The sequence below is a fragment of the Rousettus aegyptiacus genome, unplaced genomic scaffold (assembly GCF_014176215.1).
Source record: "Rousettus aegyptiacus isolate mRouAeg1 unplaced genomic scaffold, mRouAeg1.p scaffold_m13_p_3, whole genome shotgun sequence".
NCBI lineage: Eukaryota > Metazoa > Chordata > Mammalia > Chiroptera > Pteropodidae > Rousettus > Rousettus aegyptiacus.
This window is the reverse complement of record NW_023416306.1, coordinates 105,764,730-105,785,532: the sequence shown is the minus strand read 5'-3', so window position 1 is coordinate 105,785,532 and position 20,803 is coordinate 105,764,730. Positions and strand designations below refer to the sequence as shown.

Sequence of the window (20,803 nt, the reverse complement as noted above, 5' to 3'; positions counted from 1 at the left end):
GGTGCCGCCCGGGTGAGGGCCGGGGAGCTGGGCCGGGCTTCCAGTTCCCCTTCCCCGCTCTCCTTCTGCCTTTCGCCAGCTGGACGCGCTGGAGAAGGTGAGCCGCGCCCGGGCCGGCTGTGGGGTAGGCAAAGTTTGGCTCTAAGAGGAAGTGGCTTCAAGCCCCGGCAGGTGGCGGCCAGGCCAGGACCCGGGCGTACACGGCCTGCGGGCGGGCTCTAGGCGAGGGTGCGCTCCGAAGCCGGGCCTCGAGCAGATTTCTTAGGCTTCGGGAGCCGGCTCCGAGGGAGAGCGTGGCGGCGGCGGCGGCGGCGGCTGGGAAAACAACTCCAAAGTTGGCGAGCGGCCCCGCCCCTGCTGCCGGGCCGCCGCCGCCTCCCCACCCCCAGCCCTGGCATCCCAAGCGCTGGTCGAGGAGCCGAGGCCATGGAACCTCCTCGAAGAGACGGCACTTCGGGACCTGGACGTTCTGAGCGGCGACGCCTTCCCACTGGGTAGACGACAGAAGCTCTGGGAAGCTTTCTGCTCTGCCAGACGGCTCAGTATGCTGCGGGCCACCCTCCTCTTCCTTCTGCTGGGTAAGAAACCGAAACTTCTCATCCGGAACCCCGCCCTCAGGGCTATCACCGGCCCAGGCGCTCTAGCTCCCTTTCTCCTCTGAGGCCCTTTACCTTACCCTACCCTGCTTGACCTTGCCTTCTGCCCTGCTGCCTCACCCAAGCGCTGCCTGCCCCAACCTCCGGGAAGTCTCCAGCCGCCCCCCCTTAGCAATCGTCCTCCCTCTGGCTTCCCTAGATCTCTGTACCCACCCCGCAAGCCATGCTGCCGGACCTTCCTTTGAGATCGCACACCATAGCTCCCCTCTGCTCCATCACCCCTTCCCATAAAGTCCCAGATGGCTCCCTTTTCTCCTTGAGTTGCACAGGTTAAGAAAACTTTGAAGATGACTCATTCTCTTGCTCTTTCTCGCTCTTCCTCTAGGAGGCGCGCTGGCCCATCCAGACCGTATCAATTTCCCAAATCCTGGTGAGTAGATGATGCCTCTGGGGCCTTGGGCTTGATAACGAGGGAAGACTCAAAAGGAGGAGTCTCTCTTCTCTGAATTTTTCTGGTACCTACCATAGTTTTCGAGTGGAGATAATCCACCCGTTATTTTACAGATGGGGAAATTGAGACCCAGCGTAAGTCCTCACCTGGTAGTTACGTACTATTTTGTTTTTTTCCCCAATATCCGTGCTTGCTCTCCTTAGACCTGCTGAGGCTAGAGACAATATTTCCTGCTCTTCTTGGCCCAGTGGCTGGCACAAAGCAGACCTTAAATTGTTTATGGTCTTGATACTTAAGGTGAAGCTATGATGCGTAGGGTGAGGAAGGGAGCCTCACTGAAGACTATGACTCTGTACAGAGTGTGGTTGAGGGGGAGAAGTTTCCCTGTTCCTTCTTGAAGAGCCCAGATTCTTGGAGGCCTCAAGCCCAGGAGGGATGGGACTCTGGACCAGTGTCCCTGCTTTTCTCTCTCACCAGCCTGTGAGGACCCTCCAGCAGTGCTCTTGGAAGTGCAGGGCACCTTACAAAGGCCCCTGAGCCGAGACAGCCACAACTCGCCTGCCAACTGCACCTGGCTCATCCTGGGCAGCAAGGAGCGGAATATAACGGTCAGGTGAGAAGCAGGGCAGGACTCTGTTCCTCTCCCCTGCCCCTCTCTGCTTCATCATGGGAAAACCGTCATGGCACTTCTTCATAGAATTTCCATCTCTGTTAATACGAGGAAGGGTGGAATTTGATTTGGCCTAGGCTGTCCTAAAAGCCTGGCTTGTTCTGGATCAGACACAGTGAATTGGAGCTGGGCAGGGGGCAGAGATCTAGCTTAGGGTCCTGGTCATCTCTGAAAGACAATGGTCACTCTAGAAACAGTCCTTAGGCTGCCATATAGCTGCTCTAAAGAGTCAGTCCTTCGGTCCGTTGCATATCCTTGCCTAGGATTCAGAGTTATTTCCTTAATCATTTTAAAACCTTCCTCAGCCTCCCTAGACTCTTAAACAGTCTATGTCTCCTAGGTTCCTCCAACCCTGGGCTTTGGGGTTGGGGCCCAAGTTAAGTACCTGGCTATTTGCTTTACCCAGAAAGGGGTATAGGTGAAGGGAGAGGGCAGTTTAGGGAGAGCGTATTTGGGCAAAGGGATCACAATGCCATGGTGATCCCAGGTCATACCATTGGGCACTGGGAGGAGATACCAAGTTCTGGTTAATTGAACTGTACGGTAATTGCCAGTTCCTGCTAACTCCATACTTGAGTGGCAGCACTGCAACAACTGAAAAGCAATACACCCTTTCTTATTGCAAGTCTCAACACAAATCAGGGCTCCAGGTTATATCTCATGATCTCATGGTGCCACTAGTCTATGTTAGGACTTTTGCCATTGACTACTAAGGAATTTGGCAGAGATTTGAATAGATATTTGGATTGTGGATAAGTAGGTATTTGTGCTTCTTGGGGTGGAAGGGGCCTGGGGGAAAAAGAGGCCAGCAGTGGTCAAGAATATCTCATATCCTATTTTCTTCCACCCCTGTAGATTCCAAAAACTGCACCTGGCCTGTGACTCAGAGCGCTTAATCCTGCACTCCCCTCTCCAGCCACAGATCTCCCTGTGCAAGGCACCTGCTAACCCTCTGCAGCTGCCTGGGGGCAACATCACCATTACCTACCGCTATGCCGGGGCCAGAGCACCCATGGGCCAAGGCTTTCTGCTCTCCTACAGCCAAGGTGGGCTGGACAGAGATGTCCATGGGGCTATTAACACAGGCAGTGGAAGCCCCAGGGAGGGGGGGAGGATCCTATCAGCTCTGATGCTCCACAGCCCCTCTCCATGGTGCCTCTGCAGATTGCCTTCAGGAAGAGTTCCAGTGCCTGAACCACCGCTGTGTCCCTTTGGCCCAGCACTGCGATGGTGTCGATGCCTGTGGCGATGGCTCTGATGAGGCAGGTTGCAGTTCAGACCCCTTCCCTGTCCTGACCCCAGTCCCTTTCCCTACCCCACCCTGCAATCACACCTTGGAAGACTTCTATGGGGTCTTCTCCTCCCCTGGATACTCATACCTGGCCTCAGTCTCCCATCCCCAGTATTGCCTCTGGCTCCTGGACCCCCATGATGGCCGGCGCCTGGCTGTGCGCTTCACAGCCCTGGATCTGGGCTATGAAGATACGGTGCATGTGTATGATGGCACCGGGCTCCCCGAGACCTCCCGGCGGCTGCGCAGACTCACCCACTTCAACAATGGCAAGGCTGTCACCGTGGAGACGCTGTCTGGCCAGGCCATTGTGGCCTACCACACAGTTCCTTGGAGCAGTGGTAGGGGCTTCAATGCCACCTACCATGTACAGGGCTACTGCTTGCCTTGGGACCGACCCTGCGGCTTAGGCTCTGGCCTGGGAGCTAGCGAGGGCCTAGGCGAGCGCTGTTACAGTGAGGCACAGCGCTGTGACGGCTTATGGGACTGTGCCGATGGCACAGACGAGGAGAACTGCCCTAGCTGCCCACCTGGACACTATCCCTGTGGGGCTGCCGGCTCTTCTGGTGCCTCAGCCTGCTACCTGCCTGCTGACCGCTGCAACTACCAGACCTTCTGTACCGATGGAGCAGATGAGAGACTTTGCCGGCACTGCCAGCCTGGCAACTTCCGATGCCGAGACGAGAAGTGCGTGTATGAAACGTGGGTTTGTGACGGGCAGCCAGACTGTGCTGATGGCAGTGATGAGTGGGACTGCTCCTATGCCCTGCCCCGCAAGGTCATTACAGCCGCAGTCATTGGCAGTCTAGTGTGTGGCTTGCTGCTCGTCATCGCTCTGGGCTGCACCTGCAAGCTCTATGCCATCCGCACCCAGGAATACAGGTCAGTGGGACTGTAGCTGGCTGTAGAGGAGTGGGGACTGAGGGAGACAAGGCCCGTGCCCATGTTGGGGATAGATTCTGGTGACCAGCTCATGGATTAGCTCTTAGGGTTGTCTGGCTTTGGGAAAGGGGTGCTCTTCTGAGGAAAGGCAGGTCTACATCCTGAAAGTAATCTCAAGGAAGGGACCTCAGGTTAACTTTTTGGGAAGCCCTGGTATATCTCCAGTTGTCCTGGCCTGAGTCCGGAGGGAAGAGGGGCAGGCTGCTCTGGCCAGAACCACCTGTGACTGAGCAGCCCTCATTCCTTCCAGCATCTTTGCCCCACTCTCTCGGATGGAGGCCGAGATTGTGCAGCAGCAGGCACCTCCATCCTATGGGCAACTCATTGCCCAGGGTGCCATCCCACCTGTAGAAGACTTCCCTACAGAGAACCCTAATGATGTAAGTTGCCCCACAACCTTAGTTCTTCCTGCTCCCATCCTTGCTGTGGCCCTGCCATTGTCTCCTCCTTTCAGCCTTCTGGCCCTCCTCACCCTCCTAACTCTGATGTCTGCCTCCTCTCCTTGCAGAACTCAGTGCTGGGCAACCTGCGTTCTCTGCTTCAGATCTTGCGCCAGGATATGACTCCAGGAGGTGCCGCAGGTGCCCGCCGCCGACAGCGGGGCCGCTCAATGCGCCGCCTAGTACGCCGTCTCCGCCGCTGGGGCCTGCTTCCTCGAACCAACCCCCCAGCTCGGACCTCTGAGACCAGATCTCAGGTCCCACCTTCAGATGCTCCCCTCGAAGCCCTAGATAGCAGCACAGGTCCAGCCCGTGAGGTTGGGGCAGTAGGTGGGCAAGATGGGGAACAGGCACCCCCACTGCCTGTCAAGGCTCCCCTTCCATCTGCCAGTACATCTGCAGCCCCCTCTACTGTCCCCGAGGCACCAAGGCCACTGCCCTCAGCATCCCTAGAGCCATCACTGTTGTCTGGAGTGGTACAGGCCCTGAGAGGCCGCATTCTGCCCGGCCTTCGGCCCCCAGGACCAGCTCGGCCCCCAGTACCAACCCGGACCCCACCTGAACCCCACACAATAGTCCTGTCCCCAGAGGATGAGGATGATGTGCTGCTGGTGCCCCTGGCTGAGCCAGGGGTCTGGATAGTTGAAGCAGAGGATGAGCCACTGCTTGCCTGAGGTGACCTGGCTCCCCAGTGGCTCATGTACAGTGACAGTAACCCTCTAGAGAGCAGCTTATTTTCTCTGCCACTACCTCCCTTCTCTCCCTGCCCTGCAATCTGAGGGGACTTAGTGAACCTCCCTTTGGCCCTGTGTCATTGGCATAAAGTTAGGTGTCCCTCAGGCAGGGAAAGGGCTCACGCAGAGCTCCCTCTGCACGTGGCCAGAGACCAGTCCCTGTACCACCCACTCCTCACACCACCACTATTCAGGTGCCTCTTTTTAAAACATAAAGCTCTTAAGGGGTTATAGGCCTGATCATTCCATCCTTCCCAATCCCCTACTCAGAAGTGACCTTTAGCACCAGAATGCCAATTGGCTGGAGACCTCCAGCCCCCAAGGGGAGGATTTCGGGCAGAGCCTGAGGTTTTGCCAACTGTAATCTTTCCTATAGGGCCTGGCTTATAAAAAGAGCACAACAAATGATTTTGTCCCATAGCTAGGTCATTGCCTAGAAAGTCAAGATCGAAAATAAAGGAATCAGAAATTTAAGTTTTTTGTAAATGAGCTGTGAGCCTGAGCCCTGCCTCTCTACCCACCTCAGCTTATGCTCAGCTCACCTTGCTCCTTCCCATGTAGGCCTTTGCTCTGCCCTCTACCTCCTGCCTTCTTCCTGTTTATCTTCTAACCACACACCCTTAATTTTTATGCCACTTAGTGGGTAAGCAAATTCTAGGGACCCTAAGAACCAACCCTCTCCACCTCCACTCACCGCCTGGGGCCCAGCTCCACAGTGACTAACACCAGGGTGAGTACCAAGCCTCCTTATTCACTGCCAGGCCGGAAGTCTGGTGAGCCAGCTGGGCTTTGTAGCTGGGAAGGTTTCCATTTATGGAGTATTCCCAGAGCACAGATCACAGGAGCAGATTGTCTCTGGTGGAACATCGGAGCCATGACTCCTGCCCTCCACTCTATACCCCCGCCAAGCACTTACAGTCTGTCCTAGGCAAGACAGATGAACTTTTACCCAGGATGCCTCAAAGCAAGCAAAGATGAGTCAAGAAAAATCACAAACATTCAGGTTGTAAAGGTGCTGGTGTCACCTTGGCGAAATCTAAGAGGTCTTCTTGGAAGAGGCCCCAAAATAGATTCTAAAGAATGCTGTCAGTAGTTGGAATAGAGTTGTGAGTTCTAGGCAGGTTGAGAGTTGACAGTATAAGCAAACTAAGCAGATTTGAGGGCCAGGGATATAGGCTGGAGCCTGGACCTCAGAAGAGGGGCTGGAGTGTAAGCAGCGGCCAGAGCAAAAAAAGCTAGAGAGGGTGGAGGAGGAAGGAATGGCTTGAGAAATGTTTGAATCCAGTCTCTGGTAAGCAGGACAAGTGTCCCGGAGTTTGGAATGAAAATCAGGACAAAGGATATAGAAGGAGCCTATAGGGGGAAAGAGCAGAACTGAGATATCCCTGACAGAACCAGCCCCCCTTCCCCAAATGGGCTCCCCTTCAGGTTCACCCTTACTCTTCCTACCGGGCCTGGCCTATCCCCATGCTTCTGATGGAGGGCCCCTGTTGATTACACCTGATCAATCTCATACCCAGTACTAATTGTGTAATGTTTCCTCTTTCCTAGTAAGCAAGAGTCTAGAGAAGTGGCAGAAAGGAGATATGGTGTAGTCCTGGGACTCTGGCATCTTGGTTTAGGAAAAACCCAAGCTCCTTTCACTCCAGACCCTCTCCAGACATTGGGGAAGGGTCTCCAGAGATCCTCATTCTTGCTTACTTTTCTCCCTTTGGACCTTCCTTCCCAAGTGCAAACATTCCTTGGTCCCACCAGTGTCGGGCCCAATGAAAACAGTGAAGCAAAGAATGCTGATTTTCCGCTCCCATACCTCTATCACTTGGTCTTTGCCCTCTCCATGCTCCTGTCTTTCCCAGTAGCCACCTCAAAAACCTTCAGCTTGATATCTTCATCCCTTGTCTATTTCACCCTTTCCGTAACTTGAAAGTGGGCAAAGATTTAAGGTAAAAGAAACCTCCTCATGGTGGAATGCCTCAGAATGCTGGAGGAAGGACTTGAAGGTAGAGTGTACTAAAAAGGCCTGTACATATAGATTCATGGACCTGAAAGAAGCTTCTTGAAGTGCTGGGTCTGTGCTCTAGGAGGTGCAAGCAGTAACACTGCTTTTGAGAGTCATAGTGAAGCCTCTGTTTGGCAGAGAGGGGATTCACCTTGTACAGGCCATATGGGGAAATTAAGTGAGAGGGTCCTAGCCAGGAGAGAGTAGGGGCATTGAAGAGCACTCACCTATTTTATTTTATCCATGGCCCAAGGAAAAAGAAAAAGCAATTCAAATCCTATCAGGATTGACACCACTACCCAAGGTGCTCAGTATCAAGTGTGGGAGGAGGGAATTGTGCTTAGCTTGAGAAGGGGATCAGGCTGGGAATCTGAGATAACAGCAGAATTCAATCTTAAAGAACAGAATCTGGGCCTGAACCTAGCTCCAGGCCCCACTGGGAGGGGAGAAGGATCCACAGACCTACAGCGAGAGACTGGGAACACCAAATAGGCACCCTGCTGAGTACCAGCTCCTTTATCTTAAATGGCCAAGCCTCATGACGGGGCTGTGCCATGGGCCTCCTAACTCCAATTCACATGTTCAGGAGCAGCATCAAAGAAATTACAAGACTAGCCTAGTCTCTATAGAGTGGCAGATTTCTTTTTTAAGAGTCAAAATGAAAGTTTATTAGAAAAGGGGTAACACTCCAAATAGTGTGGTCTCTTCTCAGAGGCAGAGAGTGAGAGGGACAGAGAGACATTTAAAACTGGATTGGTTTGCTTCCAAATCTCACCCTTGTCCTACCATTCCACATTCTCTTGACCTTCTATTCCTGAAGGACCTTGGACATGGGCAAGTGTACAGCCTCTTACTAGTGGAACTAGAGAGGTGGTTCAAGGTGAAACCCAAACTGCCCCTGCGGCCTAAGGCTGGCTTGAGGGTAGGCTGAGGTCATGATCAAGAATCCTTGCTGGGCTCTGCAGCCCTTGACTCACTGTTACCCGGTATAACAGAAATAAATCTAGCCACCTAAGTGAGTTTTCCAAATACATCAAGCTCACCCCTTTGCAATTTAAAACTTTTCTAAAAATTCATTTTGGAAGGAAATCATTCTAAAATATCAGCCATCTTCAGCATATCTGCAATATAATATAAATATTTCTAGGCAGCTGAAGATCATTCATAGAAACCAATGGCTCCTCTGCAGCAATGTTTTCAGAAGCTGTAACAAGGAGTTGTCTATGGCAAATGACCTTAGACCACTATTTAAATGCTTATAACTGTTTTAAGGTTGTTGTAGTGTTTACCTCACTACCAGGCCATGGGAGGGGGGGGGCACTTGCTGCTCTAAATGTGCTTCTGATCTGTTAGTACAGACCACACAAGGACACATTAAAATTGTGAATAAAATAAGGATAAGTAGGCTGTGATTGAGGACTGGAGAGTCTATCCAATGAGTATTGTAGCTGCTTAGGAGTCCTTTCTGCTCCCTCTAGAATCCACAATGTTGACCTGTAGTTGATCTCCACATAGTGAACTGTCACTGCACATTAGTCCCAAGATTACCATTTGCCTCTTTGGTTGGAAAATTCCACTGAAGACTGCAATATGGATTGTTCCCAATAATTGAAGACAGTTGGAATATTAATAGGAAAAATGCAGCATAACGGTAGAGATAAAAACAATCTTTAGTGTCGGAAAGAGCTGAGTGGGAATCCTGGTGTCCCCACTTTCCAGCTGCATGCTTGATTTGGGGACAGGCCGTCCACTTACTATACTCAGCCTTAGAATCATTAGGATGAAAGGAACTAATGTAAGAAGGTGCTTGGCCCAGCATCTGGCAAAAATGGTTCAGGAGAGGCCAGGAAATTAAAATGTGGGTGTCAGGAAAACAAGAGTGGGAGCCTGAAGAGAAAGGGAACCAGGCAGGAAAGAAGTAGTAAAGATGACACACCTTCCTGGCTTTGCAGAAAGAGGCAGACATTGTGTGTCTGCCTTGTGTAGCCCAGAGGCCTGGTGGCTGCTCCGTTGAACGCCACAAGGGATGGAGTGGGCTGGTACATCCCATCCCCACCTTGGGATTGGAAACTTCTAGAGAGCTAGTCTCTCCCTTTTCTTCCTTCTGTGATTAATGGTTGGTTGGCCTGGCAGGGAGAGAGAGAAAGGGGAAGTCCCGCAGTGGTTTGGACCCACCTGAACCTAACGCCAAAATGAAGCTGCCCAAACAAAGCAGCCACTTCTCCTTCCTCAAAGCCCCCATCTGCCTATGGGCCAGACCGGGAAATGGATATCTTTGTGGGCCTTAGCCCAGAAGGGACGAGTGGTTGTGGGGAAGGAGAGAATGGCAGGGAAGCTTGGTGGCAAGGTTGGCTGTCCCCCTGTCCCTGCATTTCTTTTGGTTTTTGCTTCTAGCCCCTCCATTTAGCCACAGAGCACCTGCTCAAGGCTGGACACTGGGCTAGAGAGCTGGGAACACAGAGATCATTGACGAATAGTCTTGGCTCCTGGAGAAAGACCTCCCAGTCCCTGGGTCCCGGCCTCCTGCTAGCCTCAGCTCCCTTTCCTACAGACCCCTCACCCTGCTTCTCTGAACTCATCTCCTCTACATTCTGACTTAGTTCTGTTCACGTCTTAACCAGACTCCTCAGTGTGTGTGTGTGCTCCCGGAGGGAAGCGACACAAAGGCTGGGGAGGGGTGGCGGAAAGGAGGGAATCCCGCTGACATCACTGCTCATTAGTATGTGTGACCTCATCAGGGGCGGGACGATTTCCCCAGGTGTCGGGAGGGGGGGGCAGTGCAAGAGTGGGGAGGTGGTGTTTAAAGGGAAAAGCTGACAGTGCTGCTGAGTGAGGCAGCGAGTGCTGCGAGTCGCCGGGCTGCACACCCACACGCACACCGATGCATACGGACCTGGACACCGACATGGACACGGACACAGAAACCACAGCACTCTGCCCCTCCGGCAGCCACCAGGCCTCTCCCCCAGGGACGCCCACACCAGGTGAGGCTGAGCTGGGCAGGTTTCCGCTGAAATCATGGGGGTGAAAGCTGAAGCTTTGGTGGGGATATCAGAACTCGGGGTTAAAGGAGCTTGAACCCAAGCAAGAGGGGAAAAGCAAGTCCAGAAGCAGGGAATCCTCCTGCTCACACTAGGACTGGGGCTGGACTGGGGCTTAGCAGTGAGTGATGCCTAAACACCCCTTCCCCCATCACTCTCAGGGCTTCACTGGGGAGACCAGTACTTGCCCCCTTAGGGTGGCCTATTCCCAAAAGACAGGGACGGGCAGGAGGGAAGGGGGAACAGGAAGGCGCAGCCCACAAGCCTGGGAATCACGGGCTGGGGGCTGCCCTGGGGACCTGTTGTAAGGGTTTCTTCTGGCTCCTGGAGGCCCTGGCTGCTGGCCAAGTATTGATCCTGGGCTATTTCCAGCTTCTCTCCCTCCCCCTTTGTTGTGTCTGTTGTTCCTCCTCTAGTTACCTTGACCCATGCATTGTCACTCTCCCTCTCTTACTCCAGATCTCTCCCCCCCCTTTCCTTCTCCCTCCCTCCACCACACCATGAACACGATATTCTCCAACTCCCTGGGATGAAGAAGGATTCTCACACACATTCATACACTGCGGAATACTTACCTACAGGGCCGCGAAGAGGCAGCCCTCTCATGCACACACCCACGGAAAACCAACACGCACATCTCAGAGATCAAAGGCCCTTCTTTGGGAACAGGCCCCCCACAAAGTTTTTGACTACCACTACCTACCCGGCAGAACCTAGGCAGCAGCTTCGGCTTCTCATCCCTGAGCAAGCTAGGAGGGGATCCCTCGTGCTGGAAGCCACAGGGGCAAGGCCTCTTGGTGAAAGGAGCAGCAGCCCCAGGGCCAGAGGCCTAGTCTGGGGGCGTGCCTATGTGTCAATGTGAAGCGTGAGTGGGTGTGCAGAGGCTGCACACAGGTGCTTCCCCTGCATGGGGCATGTTTTGAATAGGTTGTGGCCAGAACCACTTTGGGGAAGCCATCAGGTCACCTCCTTGGAGCCCTAAAAACCAGTTCAGGCTTCTGGGGGAGTTACAGTGTAAGAGGTCAGACCAAAGATTCTTAGCTCCTTCTGGGTCATGGTCATCAACTGGGCCACTGAAGGTAGCACAGCCAGGACTGAGCCGTCTGTAGATGGCTAGGAGCACCCCACTCATAGCTTCCTTCTCTTTACCCCTCAGAAGCAGACACCACACTGCTGAAGAAGCCAGAGAAACTGTTGGCAGGATTGGACCGAGGCGGGCCACCCCCTGCCCCAGGGGCCCCAAGACGAAGAGGCAGTATGCCTGTCCCCTACAAGCACCAACTGCGGCGGGCCCAAGCTGTAGATGAAATTGACTGGCCACCTCAAGCCTCATCCTCTGGCTCCTCTGACTCCTTGGGCTCAGGGGAGGCAGCCCCCACCCAAAAGGATGCCATCTTCAAGGTCATGCTGGTGGGGGAGAGTGGCGTGGGCAAGAGCACCCTAGCAGGCACTTTTGGCGGTCTCCAGGGAGACAGTGCTCATGAGCCAGAGAACCCAGGTATTTGGGAGAGCTCTGCAGGGATTGAGGGTGTTTCTGGAGCCCTAGTCAGGGATGGAAGAGCTGAAGGCATGAGCCGCTCCTGGAGGCCAGAAAGGAAGTTTCTCTAATGCTTTCTGTGGCAACCTCCCTGGTTGGGGGTCCCTGGTCCTGGGATCTGAGGCACCCCTGGTTACCAGGTCTCATAAGTGTTGGCAGCCTCCTAATAGGCTCCACTCTCTGTCCTTATTTCCCAACAGAGGACACCTATGAAAGACGTATCATGGTGGATAAGGAGGAAGTGACTCTTGTTGTTTATGACATCTGGGAACAGGTGAGAACTAAGATGTGGCTGCAAGCAGGTGATGAACCCGGGAGAACTGGGGAAGGGTGAAGTCTGGGTCTGACTGAAAGCTGGTGGGACTATAAGTGCTGGTTTCAACTTGTAGTATCATCTCAGAGAGCAAAAGGTATATACGAGTGTGCATATCATAGCATTGAGAGCCGCTGTCTTTCCAGGATCATCTGACCCAGAAGAAAGTTAGGATCTGAATTTGACAAACCCTGCAGCTGCAAGCCAGGTTAAACATTCTGAAACTGACCCTATCCATGCATTTTTCAGCCCAGAAGAGTCTGATTGGACAGGACAAGAGTTTAGGGAAAGAAAAAAAAGTGAGGATTTGTGCACATTTGGGCATAAGTGGTTACTTTGTAGAAATGAGAGACCAGATTACATATACTTGAATAGCATTCATTTCTTAAGAGTTTAAGCATCAGAAAGTAGGACAGATTACCCTCGTCTAGGATCGTGTCTCCAATTCTCCCACGTGGGACTCACATTACTAACTTGTCCCTCCTCCATAAACACATCCTGGGTTTAGAGATTCTGTCATTAACTGGCTCTGCTGTTCTAAGCAAGTGGCTTCTCCCTCACATCCTGATTCCTCATCCTTGATATGTAGGTGCTGGACAGGTTCTCCCATGCTTCCAGCCCTGACAGTCCATGACTCTCTCTGCCCATCTGCAGGGGGAAGCAGGGGGGTGGCTGCGGGACCACTGCCTTCAGACCGGGGATGCCTTTCTCATCGTCTTCTCAGTCACTGATAGAAGAAGCTTCTCCAAAGTTCCAGAGACCCTACTTCGGCTTCGGGCTGGGAGGCCCCACCACGACCTGCCTGTCATCCTTGTTGGAAACAAGAGTGACCTGGCCCGCTCCAGGGAAGTCTCACTGGAGGGTGGGTATCTTGAACCTCATCCATACTTGATCCCCAACCTCAAGGTATCCTAGTCCTTCCTTTCCTGTCACCTCTTTGCCCTGAGGCCTTTTTACCCTCAGGTGCACAAACTTGATTGCAGTTAGCCCCAGGCTAAGAGAAGACTCTCAATGCCCAAGCCTAAGGCCCTGAGAATCTTTTCTCTTCACTCCCCATCACCTTTCCACCTCCCCACTCATCCCTGCCTTCTCTTACTTGCCCCAGTCCTTTTCCTATGAACACCTAAGACCTCACCCAGTGCACCCTCGCCCTGGGCCCAGTGCAGCCCAGTCGAGCGCCTGAACCAATTCCTTCCTGCAGAGGGCCGCCACCTAGCAGGGACACTGAGCTGCAAGCACATCGAGACGTCAGCTGCGCTACACCACAACACACGGGAGCTCTTTGAGGGCGCGGTGCGCCAGATCCGGCTGCGGCGGGGCCGGAGCCGCATGGGGAGCCAGCGGCCAGAATGGAGCGGCCTGGAGGGCGCTGTGCCACCTGCGCGCCGCGAGAGCCTCACCAAGAAGGCCAAGCGCTTCCTTGCCAACCTGGTGCCGCGCAACGCCAAGTTCTTCAAGCAGCGCTCTAGGTCGTGTCACGACCTCTCCGTTCTCTGAGCCACTGTTGCCATGGTCACCGCGGTCACCATGGTCACCAGTCTCCATTCTCTCTGCTGGCCCCTTCGCCCCGCCCCCATCCGCCCCAGTCAGGCTTCCTTTGTGAAGACCGTCTAGGAAACCAAAAACTCCCAGGACGCCCTGCTGCCACTGCGGGTGCGGGCCAGCAAATGCGCCTCCATTCGTTCTCTGGATATACCCAACTCTGGGCACCTAGGAGGCAGGATGCAGAACCGAGGGTGGGTGCGCCACGGCCGGTGGGCGGGGCTGGTTCACGCGAACAGGAAGGAAAATCGTTCTGTAAGGTATTTTGGTTGCATTACTTCGCGCTTGACCACTTCTCCTTTAGAGATCCTAAAAGCGAAAACTGGAAAAGTGCTTTGTAGACTCCTTTACAGGGGTTTCCACCGTTGTACTCTGCGTGAACATGCCTCACCTTTAAGAGATTCTTAAAGGTAAAGACACGGAGATCCTTTTTGGAGACTTTTCCTAAAATGTTCTGGCTCTTATCTGCTGCACTTGTCCACTTCGCCTTTAAGGAGTTCTTAAAGGGTAGGGCCTGGAAGTGCTATTTTTGAGAGTTGATTCTGTGGTTTTATCATTACACCATGGCACTTCCCCTTTAAGGCTATTAAAGGTAAGGTACGGACAGACTTTTGCCTTTAGACGCCAGCGTGAGGAGCTGAGAGGGTGGTAATCCCCCTTTGGCCAGAGCCCAGGAGGCACTAGCAAGGGGCCACCCTTTTCTTTTCAATAAATAATTTTTCTACTGCACTTTTCCACTTTGTCTCTCTTTTCTCAACGCCCCTACAGAAGGGATAGATGTAGGAAACTCTGTTACAGACAGGAAAACTCAGGCCCAGAGGAACAAGGAACCTAAATCCCTAGGTCCCAAAAACTGACTTGGTCCTGGTATAGTCTGTGGCAAGGAATCACAGGCCCTGAGAGATAATGGGGTCCAACTCGTGCCTTTGCAGATGAGAAAACAGGCCTGCAGAAGAGCAGGGACCTAGAAGTAATTTAATAACTTAGTGACCCAGTGGGTACCAAGTCCTCAGACTCTAAGCTCCATCTCCCTACTTTATCCTGCAAAGGGCAGGCTAGAGGCTACATTTAGCTCCCAGAGCTACACTCAGCTATGACCTTGGCTGGTTCAAGGTGAGACCCACATTCACCAGGAAGGCTCATCAGCTGGGGCATGATAGGGTCAGCCTGCATTTCCCCTGACAGGGCCCCAACACCCCAGCTGTCACCTGTAAAGCCCATGTGAGACCTGAAGCTGTCAGTGCCTTTCCTGGTGACACCCACGCCTGCTGCTGCCTGAGCCACGAGTTTGAACAAAGGGAACAGAGCTCCACAAGGCAGCAGCTCCCCTAAGACATACAATACAGTTAACTACCTGAGCACTCAAAGGCCAGGCCTCCACTTCACCCCACTCAGGTTCCCAGAACTTAATGGAAAGAGAGATGAGATATCTTCTGAGTCCTTACAGCTAAGGAGGAGCCAAGGGAGACCGGTCCAGCATGGATGGTTATAAGATAATATGAATAGTGACACTATCCTTAGGACTTTATTCACTTTATCTGTTAACACTGTAATGACTAAATAAGGTGTTACCTTTCTTTCTTTCTTTCTTTCTTTCTTTCTTTTTTTTTTTTTTTTACTGTGGAAGAATTTAAGTAACAAGGATCAATAAAAGGTCAATAAGCAAAGCAGAGCTGGGACTCCACTCATGTCTGCTTGATACTTAAAGATTTTATCCACCTTTGTATCTGAAGTTCCCTTTCCAGTAGGAATTGGAGTGAGGGGAAGAGGGATAGTAGAAGAAATGCAGCTGACACAATGAGCAGGGCCATGGACAGTAGCTGTGGTGAAAAGGCCTGAGAAATTATGTGGCTGCGGCGGAGTAAGCCAGCTCTAATCTCTGGGGACAATGAACAGAGGCAGTTCAAATTCTAAAATGCAGGAAAACACACTAGGCCCATTAAGAGACCAGATGGTTCTACAGTTGGGTTGAAGCCTCAGGGATATGAAGAGGAGGGGTAAGAGACGAACACGGAAAAGAACGTTTGAAGCCTACTGCAAAGGACCTTAAACACTGGCAAAGGAATTAGAGCCCAACTCTGTAGGCAGTGCAAGTCACTGAAGGTCTCTGCATGTGGAAATGATGTGATCAGGGTAGTCTTTTGGGAAGAGGAGGCTGGGAGAGGTGTGCATAGATTGGAGCAGCAGAGGCAAGGCCTGAGGAGCTGAGTGTAGGGGCCAATCACAGAAATACATATGGAGGGCAATGAGGGACCATTCTGAGAGAGACGGCCGTGGGAAAGAAGGGGCCACATGGATTTGAGAGTCAGAATCAATGAGACTTGGCAACTGAGTGGCTGGGTATAGAGAAGGAGGAGGTTGCAGGTTGTAGGAGGAGGCTGCAGAATTAGAAGTTAAAGGGCAGAGAGTAGAAGGTAAATGGCTCCATTTTGGAGACTCTGAGTTTAAGATGCTGGAAGAACATTCACATGGAGAGTTTCGGCAGTTTCCTTGACAGCTGGGTCGGAAATTCAGAAATTGGGACGAGAAACATAGATATGAGAATAATTGCTATAAAAATATTAGTAGAAGAGCCAGAGTAAAGGATAAGATGCAGGACTGGCTTCATGGCACAGTCACAGAAGGCCCTATGCTTAGTTTAATGCTTTGCTGTCACTGTTTGGAAATTCTTTGAGTAGGGAGCCCTGCATTTTTATTTTGCACAGGGAACTACAAATTATACTAAGGGAGATACTAAGGGAGAGGGAGCAATACAAGCTGGGTGTCTTAGCCTCAAACCACACATGGGCTTTAGGGGTCTATAATTCTTATAAAGTGGTATGATCTGATGTTTGTGCAGTCATGCATTTGCCCGAGGCTAAGGTTCACGAATTTTATCAAATTTCCAAAGGAGTCTGTGACCTAACAAATTATAAAACAGGTTGGTACTGATGACTGCTGGGAAGAGGAACTGGGTGAGTGAAGGACAGGTGTGGGAAGTTTACTTCTCATCGTATACCCCATTTCTATTTCTTTAACTATGGCGTATCTTACCTGTTCAAAAATGAAATAAAATAATTTAAAACAAAATGAAGCCTTGGTGTTTCAGAAAAAGAAGAGATGAAAGAAAGTCCTAAGGAGAGGCAGGTAAAGGAGGTGGAGATGCAGCCACCACAGAGGCAATGGAAGAACCAGGACTGAGCACGTAGAGGCAACTGCCAAGGGAGGAGGGGAGTACCACCAATGGTCAAAGATGGCAGGAGGGGAGGATGAGGAATCAGTGTCTTCCATGTGGCATCAGTCTGAAGATGATGATGGCAGGACCTCCCTCATGAAGGGAGCCACACACACATAGGCCTCCCTCCCCGCAACTTAGCCAGACCCATCAGCCGACCCATCTGTGTGTTCCCTCTAGACGCCTACATGGAAGAGCTCAGAACAGAAGGAAGCTGAAGCCAGGCTCCCGCCTGACTTGGGAGAGGTGGGGTCTTCGCTGAGAGCCAGGCCATTCTTCTCCCTCCCTCTGATCAAAGCAAAGTATAACCAAGCTACTGATCTGGGTTGATTTGTGATAGTGAAGGGCCCTGGGGCCTGAGCTGCCTGTGCCGGGTCTCTGCCCTTGTGCTCCTCTAACTACTGCAATTTTGTCTTGGGGTTTGTGCTCCTACTGGCCCAACCCCTGTCAAACCGATACCTCCACTCCCCCTGGGTCATAAGTTCTCTTCAGTGGCCGAGAACATAGACTGTGCCCTCCTCTAAGAGGCCAGAGATGATGCCACCCCATGTTTTAGAAGGTATTCCTCTGCTCTGGGCTTCTGCTTATAGTTAGGCCATAAGCCCTGCTATGGCATATCTTACCTGTTCAAAAATGAAATAATTTATTGCTGTATCTAATCCTCTCTAGAGGCTGGAGCAGTTGCTCTCTCCTCTGAAGGCTCCCAGTTGTGGAAGGACAACTTCACAAGTCTTCGCTCCTAGGAAGTTCACCCATATGTACATCTTTTTATTAATCTAACATAGTTCCAACCCACTTCAAGTAAATTTTTCCTGGATGTTTTTATCTTTCATCCATAAATGTTTACTGTTCCCCTCAAGTGCTGCAATATGCCAGTCACTATTCTGGGCCCTATGAGGAAAACAATACAGACATGATCGCTGCCCTCAAGTAACTTACAATTGACCTGGAGAGGCGGGACAAGGTGGTGGTGACAGCACAACCATGGCCAAAACAGCAGCGAACTATGCTATATTCTAACTAAGGTGGGTGGGGGTGGTGGTGGGGGGGTGACATCATGTGCTTTAAAAATTTCTAAGAATGAAAGAAACAAAATTTAGAAGACTTATATTTTAGAAACAGGAGCTTGAAGGATATATGTATGCTGTAGATAGATGGAGGAAAGATAAACCACCCCTTGCAGTGAAACTACATGAGCAAATGCACAGCAGAAATGGTGGGCAGCCCATAAGAAGGCAGTAACATTTGGGTGGGTGGTGTGGCCAAGTTGTCAAGGAGCCCAAAAACCAGACAAGAGCATCTTGCTTTTTCATCCTGTATTATTCCGGTTGCTCTCTGATGCATATGCTCAAGGTTCCTTTTCATCTATTTGAATCTCGATGCCATGCCTCCACAGTTTGGTGGCCTTGTAAACTCGAGATGTGAATACAAGTTCAATAGGGACTTGAAGGTGTTTTAGTTAGCTCTCAGGCCCACTACTTTCTGGATGGACGTCTGTGGTGAAGTCATTCTTAACCTGTCTTTCTGAACCTCAGCTCTCCCAACTATATAATACAGGATAGTTGTGAGGACTAAATAAAAATCCAAATATCTTTGTAATCTGTCAAGCATTATACAAATAAGCAGTTTATTTATTTATTTACTTATTTATTTATTTATTTATTTATTTAATTGCGGCCTGTGTGGTTTCTTATTCACTCAGGAGGCAGCTTGCTATTCTCTCAAAGCACAGCACAACTCTGGAAATACAAATTCAAGTTGTGGTCTGCAAGGTCCAACATGTCCTCTCCCTACCCCTGCCCCAGGACTTAGGTGACCCATTACTGGATTTGTTTTAGGACAGTTGCAGGGGAAGATTGGCAACTGAAGCCTAAGTGAGGGTATCATACTGCAGTTTTCCGTACTTTGTTAAAATTATAACTCATTTTTAGGCAGAGAATCTGTGATTTGAAATACTTATTTTGAAAGGGAATTGCCAGAGTAAGGCAGGTGCTATAGGAATGCTTGGGGGAAATTAGGAGGGACACCAAGCGAAGGGTTCTAACACAGAGCACTCTGGGCTTTTCCTTGGCCAGAAAAAGCAAAGGGCACTAGGTACCCTGAAAGGTACCCAGGGGGCTCACCTTGATTTTTCAAAGCCATCTGGTGGTAATGATTATACAGAGTTTCAGGCATAAAGAGAGACTGGGCAGTGGGACTTGTTTTTCTGAAAAATGAGCTGGTTGCATGTGACCTGGGACCTTGTAAGCCTGAAACTTTAGCCCAGAAACAATTACGGTTTATTTTCATCATTGCCCCACCCTCACTTCTCCCCTTGTAAATCTTGAGCGTTCTCTGAAGTCGGAGATGAGGTCAGGTAGATAGATAGTCAAGGCACCTAGAGGAATGGGAATAATGATGGCAGTAGTAATGACAAGTAGTAACCGATAAGCTAACAAGTTCTAAACTCTCTACACAGATCATTTAATCCTCAAATGCCTGAGATAAAGATAAGGTACTATTGTTATCATTTCTTTTTTGCAGGTGTGGAGTCTGAGTTAGCTAAGTGGAATAACACCTGAGCTTACTCAGCTAGTTTGAGACAGAAAAGGGATTTGAACTTTATAGTGTTGCTCCAGAATATGACCACTCTGCTACAGGGTGGAAGTCCCCTGGCCTGGTTGAGCCCAGGAATTGGGAGGCGACAGCTAATTCTTTGCACTACTCATCCGAAACAAGTAGGCTTCATGATGCTTGAGAGCTGACGGAAACTCCCATCCATTCTGGAACATTAACAAGAGTTTGATAGGTCTCTGACTTCCAAGGTCATTGTTTTCCCCTCTGCAATTCAGAACTGACTGGCCCGTTTCCAGTCCTCAGGCACCTCATCCATCCACCCATTGCCCTCAAAAATAACTGCTTAATGACTCTCCAGCAACTCCAGCCAACTCCTTAAGGGTTCTTGAGAGTTGATCATCTGTGACAGCTAAGAGAACTCATCCAACTTTTTAAAGTGATCTTTGAGCAGCTCTTTCCTTGCCTCCACCTTCCCACATGATCTAAGTTGGTTGGTCTGCCTCACCTCACACAGAGTTCTCTCAACCAAGAGTACACTTTGAGGGCAAATCAGTTCAAGATATAGAGTGCAAAGGTCGAGAGGGAGAAGGATGTTTGAAGCCAGAAGATCCAAGATACACAGCTTCCGAGACCAGAATTCCTTTCCTGCATCCATCCAGCTCATGACTATTGACTTCACCTGGTTGCCACGGAAACATCAGTCTCTGGTGGATGGCAAACAGCATTTTAGACAAAAAGCATCACAGGCTACCATGGTAACACTAAAAAGAATAAAACTGCCTCATCTCTTGAAGGGGTGAGGAAGGAATGGATGAAGCTGCCAGGGAAGGCAGACTAGAAGGGGCAGCCTTTGAACAGACTGGCTCTGATTTGAACAGAGAAGGAATTAATTCAACAGACATATAACATATAAAAGCAAAACAATAATGGAAAGAACATGTCTATGGCTGGCTTCATCAGGCTATAATCATCTATTAATAGAGTTTACAAAGCACTGTAAATAAAGACAGAATAAGACCTATTAGAAAAAGGAAGTCAACTCCAACTAGGAAAGCTTCAGTGTCTTAAAGGATGAGATTTTGACCAGCAAAAGAGGGACAGGAAGAGAGAACAAGATGAACAGACATGACAATGGAAAAATTCAGGATATACTAAGAACTATGAGTACAAAGAGAGAAAAAGTGACACTTCCCCATGATTCTAAAGCCTTGGCTTCTATAGCAATGTTGAGAGGCAGCTTATGATTAAGATCAAAGGATCTGAAGCCAGAATGGCTGCATTGGAATCAAACTTTCTGTGGAGCAAGTTATTTAAGCTCTTTGAGGGTCAGTTTCCTTATTTACAATTAAAGTTAACAAGACTCTAACTCAGAGGGTCACTGAAGAATGATTCGATACATATAAAGTGATTAGAACAGTGCCTAACCCACAGCAAATCCTGCATAAATGTTAACAGTTGTCGTCATTCCACCTCCTAC

General features: G+C 50.6%; 2 protein-coding genes across 2 annotated transcripts; both read left to right on the top strand.

Moving 5' to 3' along the window:
• On the top strand, window positions 1-5,598 carry LRP10 (LDL receptor related protein 10). Its single transcript, XM_016120528.2, has 7 exons — window positions 1-578; window positions 982-1,026; window positions 1,525-1,660; window positions 2,573-2,763; window positions 2,882-3,890; window positions 4,201-4,330; window positions 4,459-5,598. Exons 1-7 carry the CDS (start codon window positions 545-547, stop codon window positions 5,062-5,064), a joined length of 2,151 nt encoding a protein of 716 aa, XP_015976014.2. The 5' UTR covers window positions 1-544; the 3' UTR covers window positions 5,065-5,598.
• A 121-nt stretch (window positions 5,599-5,719) lies between these two features.
• REM2 (RRAD and GEM like GTPase 2) lies at window positions 5,720-17,078 on the top strand. Its single transcript, XM_016120537.2, has 5 exons — window positions 5,720-10,107; window positions 11,321-11,662; window positions 11,902-11,975; window positions 12,669-12,876; window positions 13,216-17,078. The coding sequence occupies exons 1-5, from the start codon at window positions 10,005-10,007 to the stop codon at window positions 13,509-13,511; spliced, it is 1,023 nt and encodes a 340-aa protein (XP_015976023.2). The 5' UTR covers window positions 5,720-10,004; the 3' UTR covers window positions 13,512-17,078.
• The last annotated feature ends 3,725 nt before the right edge of the window (window positions 17,079-20,803 follow it).